General features: G+C 35.6%; 1 protein-coding gene across 1 annotated transcript; it reads left to right on the forward strand.

Moving 5' to 3' along the window:
* Nucleotides 218-3814, forward strand: LOC109225243 (prohibitin-3, mitochondrial-like). Its single transcript, XM_019389844.1, has 3 exons — nucleotides 218-646; nucleotides 1681-2167; nucleotides 3451-3814. The coding sequence occupies exons 1-2, from the start codon at nucleotides 293-295 to the stop codon at nucleotides 2161-2163; spliced, it is 837 nt and encodes a 278-aa protein (XP_019245389.1). The 5' UTR covers nucleotides 218-292; the 3' UTR covers nucleotides 2164-2167; nucleotides 3451-3814.

A 5984-nucleotide genomic window follows, 5' to 3' on the forward strand; every position in this document is an offset into this window, starting at 1 on the left:
CAGCTTGGCAAAACGGGCTATAAATTAAATCAATAAAAGTGCTACACAAATATTTTCTTATCGTCAATTAAAGTCGTTGGATCTTATAGATGGTCAACCATAAGTTGCAAGTAAATGGAGCCCCATGTAATTTGTGTTGGGCCTCCTACCCATCCGATCCGGTTTGATCCGTTTACCCGTTTCGAGTTTTATGGTTTTTCTTGTACAACACTCTATTTTCTACCAAAAACCCCTGCAATCCCCCTTCTTCTTCCATTCTTCGTACCAAAAACCCTAAAACTCTCTGTAAAAAATGGGTAGCAGTCAAGCAGTACTATCACTTCTGAGAAACGTCGCAGGAGCCGCATTCGGAATCGGCGTCGGCGCAACGGCTCTCAGCTCCTCCCTGTACACCGTTGACGGCGGCCAACGCGCCGTACTCTTCGACCGATTTCGAGGAGTCATCGACGAAACAGTGGGTGAAGGAACTCATTTTTTGATCCCATGGCTTCAAAAACCTTTCATCTTCGATATTCGCACGAAGCCTCATACATTCTCCTCCTTCTCCGGTACAAAAGATCTCCAGATGGTCCATCTTACCCTCCGTGTTCTCTCTCGCCCTCAAGTTTCTCGTCTTCCTGACATTTTCAAAACTCTAGGTCTCGAGGTTTGTGTATTTTACATATTTTTTATATATAAGCATTTAATACATATTATTGTATGCAGGGTTTAAGTTATGTACACTGACAGTCTAAAGATTTTTCGACACTATATGTGAATTTTTAGGTTTTGATAGCAAAAATTAGTCACGTACATTTTAAGTAATCTGATTGTGTAATAATTTTTATACTGTCTGTTCATTAAACTTAGACTCATGTAGGTTTATGTTACGTAATCTGACAGTATAAGGTTTCCGTTTGACACTATCGGTGAATTGTTAACTTGTCATAGTATAGTAGTTACTGTTATTATTAGATTACTAATTAGTGCTTTTCAAAAGATTTTTCAGTAATTACTTATTAAGTGATCTGAATGTGTATTTACATATTTTGTATATAAACATTTCTGCATATTATTGTACTATGTACTAGGGTTCAAATTATGTATACTGACATTGTGAAGATCTTTCCACGCTAATCTGTGAATTTTTAACCTGTGATAATAGATTAGTTACCAATTCTATCAGATTATCAATTAAAGATATTCGAGATATTTGCCTGAAATTATCTATTAAGTGATCTGGCTGCGTGTTTTTTACACGTATAGAGATTTTTTGACACTATAAGTGAATTTTTAACATGTGATAGCAGATTAGTTCTAAATTTTGTCGGACTACCAATGAATGATTTTCAAGAGATTTGCCTATAACTGCCTATTAAGTGATATGACATTGTAATATCTTTGATATTGTTATTGTGGTAGAACTTGAACTCATGTATGCAAGTATAATGTATATAAGGATATTTTGATGAGGTAATTGTATATAAAGGATTTTGTATATTATTGTATATAAAGGTTTTGTCTTAAAAATTTAATTTTATTTCATATGTAAGTGTTTATAAGAGCTTGTATGGAATATATAAGATTTATATTTTCCATATTTGTATGTTTGACTTTTTTCTATAGTTACTAGTATATAATTGTATATATGGATTTTGTGTATAGTATATAAGATCTTTTATTTTCATTTTATTATTACAGTATGATGAGAAGGTCCTTCCTTCCATCGGCAATGAAGTTCTCAAAGCTGTCGTCGCACAATTCAATGCGGATCAGCTTCTCACAGAGCGTCCACAGGTGTCTGCATTGGTTCGTGAGAGTTTGATTCGTCGTGCAAAGGATTTCAACATTGAGCTTGATGATGTGGCGATAACCCATTTATCATATGGTGCTGAATTTTCTAAAGCTGTGGAGCAGAAGCAGGTTGCCCAGCAGGAGGCAGAGCGGTCCAAGTTTGTCGTGATGAAGGCTGAACAAGAACGGAGGGCGGCTATTATTAGGGCTGAAGGAGAGAGTGAGTCTGCTAAGTTGATTTCTGATGCAACTGCAGCTGCTGGAATGGGTTTGATTGAGCTGAGGAGGATTGAGGCTTCGAGGGAGGTTGCTTCGACCTTAGCTAAGACTCCCAATGTGGCTTACTTGCCCAAACAGAACATGCTACTGGGACTGAATGCAGCACGTTGATTAGGTAATTAGTTTTACTATCTGTCTTTCGCCCCCAGTTTCGATATACATGGTTCTCTGAGGTTGAATATTGTGAAGTTGATATGATATAATTTAATTGCTTCAGTTGTTATCGCACAAATCTGTGCTGAACAGAGGTGGGAATCAAGAGCCAAAAAAAGTTCTAACTGGCAAATAACTGCCTTTTGTTTTTACCATTTCAGAAAGAATCTCGATAAACGCTTTTGATTTCAAAGTATGGAGTGTTGTATCTTTGAACCAATCCATCAATAGTATGGTTGTTGCACTGTTTAGTAACTTGGTGCTTTTATCTTCTGATATACAAAGTCTGCCTGTAGTTACATCTGTAAATGCTGTCCGATGAAGCTGACTTTACGAAGAAGTATAACTGCTATTCATATAATTTTTTTAGGTTAAATAGCCAGATAGAATAAGCACAAAAGATGGAGATTAGTTCATATGTTTTAATCATTGTAGCCAGAGCAATGACAAAGGATGATGGGGGAATAGAATATGAATAAAACAGTGGCAGAACACTGTTATATAGTCTTCTTGTTTTGTCTTATTAGTTTAGCTTTTCAGAGTTTTTTTAAAGGTGACTGCCTCATCAATTCATTAAAACCTAGTCAATCTGGTGCCAGTTGTCCATAGTTTTTTTGGTTTTACTTACTATGACCTACAAAATGGCTAAGTGGGAGAATAGCTCTTAGTTTTAGCTTTAGATAGGTATCTGAAGGGAAAGGAAGAATTGATAGTTAATGGAAACAGAATCTTTTGTATGCCAGCAAATTCCGGTAAGCTTAAAAAAATGTTCATTCCACAATACCTGGTGGATTTGCAAATCACTTAGGGAGGATACTTGGTGAGTTTTACTTTCCGTCTTGCTTCAGTAGCAACTTAAGATTGTAACAGCTTGTTCGTATTTTCAATTTTCTCAGAAGAGATTGTGTCTTCACTTTGCTACTATCTCTTATGCATTCATCCAGATATAACTCTTTTTGCAGTCCTTTTAAGTGCACTGATGCATTTTGTGGAACTCAAAGGCATTAAAAATTAAGACTTTGTGTAGGAAAGCAATATAAATTTTTTCTTCATTCTGATAGATGAATGTATGAGGGGTCTCAGTTGAGCGTACGCCATTTTAGGAACCATTATTTTACTTGATTTTGTTTTAAGAATGAGGAACTAGAGAATGACCTTCTTTATGGTGATCTGTTCTGTTGAATGATTCTGGAAATGTTATGATCTTTTCTATGGAATTAATCTGTGTGTAACATTTATGTTCAGGGTTGATATCACGTTGGTGCTCTTTTGGATTGTATTTCTTCAATTTAAGATACGTTGTGAAAGAGATACATGCTCTCTGCTGCTGGAGAGAATTTACTTGCTTTAGGACATGATGATACCTTTCATGGAAGAGAGTCTATTTGGATCACTCTATTAGGATTAAGCCTGTAAATTACACGTCACAGACTTCTCCCAAACCCTCTTGGCAGTTGAACGTGGTTTGCTTAATGAAACATATTATCACTACTCATGCGTGGCTTTCATGTAATGTTGCAAATCTATTAGAGTAGTATACAATTTGCGTTCATCGCCTTCTTTTTTGTTTTGTTGATAAGGCGAGTAAAGTTTGCATTTCAATGCTTGAGATTTTAGAATTTTATGGCCCTGACAGAAGAACACAACCAGTGTATTTGTTAGGGGACCAAGAACTTAAAGGTTACATACTTGGGGAAAAAGTCTCGGTGTGACCAGGTCTTCATTCGATAAATGATCTCTATGTGCTGAGTTAACAATACTGAATTATGCAGTCGTGTTATAGGGGCAGATACGGAAATTTGAAAAATCCACCTTCAGTTTTTTCTTAATTCCTCCTCCCAACTAACAGACCATTGAACATCAGTTTGATGTATGATAAAAATCTCAACATTATTTAGAATTTTGTATGCATACAATAAAGTTCAACTCATTGATCTTGACCAGTACATTTTTGGTGTATGGAACACAATCCTTTTCTCGCTTGTACCTCCTAGATAAGCGAAGCTTCCCTTTCTAGCTGTAGCAACTACATTGAAATATTTCTGCATCACTGACTTTGTCATCATGTACTCCCTTTGATTCATTTAGCTTCAAATTTCAACTTTTTTCCTTTTGTTCTTTTCGAAACCTTCATAAAGCTGGAATCCCTTTTATCACATAGGGCGAAAGGGCAAGTTTTTCTTTCTCTTTTTTTCCCTTCTTTTTCAGAAAGCAACTAATTAGTTGGTGATCAGCAAAATTTGATAGGTGTCGCAACATATACGACAGAGGAATGGAATGATGATAGCTAACTCAACAATTTGTATTTTGGGGTACAGAAACTATTGATCTATGATCACGTATCTAGTTCAAACATACAAATGTAGAATATATGATTGAAAAAAAAGACTATCTAATTCAAGCTGCTGATCAGCGTACCTCAACATATAGAAACAAATCTAATTAAAAAAGCCACATAGTATCTGTCAAAGATAAAACGATTCAGAACGATGAATGCTCAAGAATAACTCAGCGATGTCATCTCCGTATTGTGAGGGGCGGTGACTAAACTCCACAAACGGGTTTAATGTGTCTCGAGTTGAAATTTGAAAACGCAAGGAAGTGTGTTTCTCTTTAACGGTTAGTTTAATAATTTTAATTAAATTAAGAATTTGAATTCTAATTACCAATTAATAAATAGATACTATTTATTAGTAATATAATTTGAAGGTCACAGATAGTTATACAAGAATTATAATACAAAAATTATCATAAAAGAATTGCTTAAGCAGTAAAAAATAATCTGAGGATTGTTAGTGGGCAAATAGTGATGGATAAAATGTTTATTTCACATTTTATTCTGCATCAAATAGAGCATAAATTTTCACAAAATTTATGCAATTAAAATATGAATGAATCATACGTTTTTTTATCTTTTTGAATCAAGACCGGCCAGGTTTCCATCGTTCTAACAACCGCTGGGGAACATATTAGTATACCATCTCGCACAGTAACTGAGAGTCCCATTATGTCTAAGGCCAACGTTATTTCACCAAACAAAAGTTTATCTTACGTATGTTTGACCAAAAAGTTTAAAGCCTTTTTAGTTAAACTAAATTAAATAAGAAGATTTGGGGCAAATCCTAGCCAGAGATAATTTATTCTAGATCTGAGATAGAAGATAGGAATAAACAAGCATAACTGAACGTAAAACTTGATTACAGTTGCGACTGAATATCAAATGTAAGAAATAGATGATTATTCCGGTAATATCAAATGATAATGAAGAATACACAAATGAAAAGAGTCACCATTCTTGAGCAAGACCGACTTCCGTACATTTGATAATGTTGAATTACAGATGAATACTGAGATTCTAAACTCCTATCTTCACTTTTGGAGAGATGTATATGTTTTTGTGTGTGTGTTCCTATCAGCCCCCTTTTTGTTACTCTATCCCATGATACTTATACAAAACACTTTCCTAACCCAGCGGTCCTTAACCGGAGTGCCTAAATTCTTGGAATATCCCGTAGAATATTCCTCTGAAATGTCTAAGTGTTGAACTAGCCGTTCGGGCCAAATTGAGTACTCGACTTCGACTGTAGCTAAATCATTCGCAGGTACATTGCTTCCTATACGTGACTTTGGCTTGGTTGATTCTTGGTCGTTCTTCCTTAAGTAGAATTCTTTTGATCAGATTTTGACCTATACAGTTAGTCCCTCCGCCCATTGGGGTCGCCTTTGGGCGAGCTCGGTAGGCGGACTTCGCCAGTTGCACCTTTTGAGAAATCTGAGCA

This window comes from Nicotiana attenuata, chromosome 5 (assembly GCF_001879085.1).
Source record: "Nicotiana attenuata strain UT chromosome 5, NIATTr2, whole genome shotgun sequence".
Taxonomy (NCBI): Eukaryota; Viridiplantae; Streptophyta; class Magnoliopsida; order Solanales; family Solanaceae; genus Nicotiana; species Nicotiana attenuata.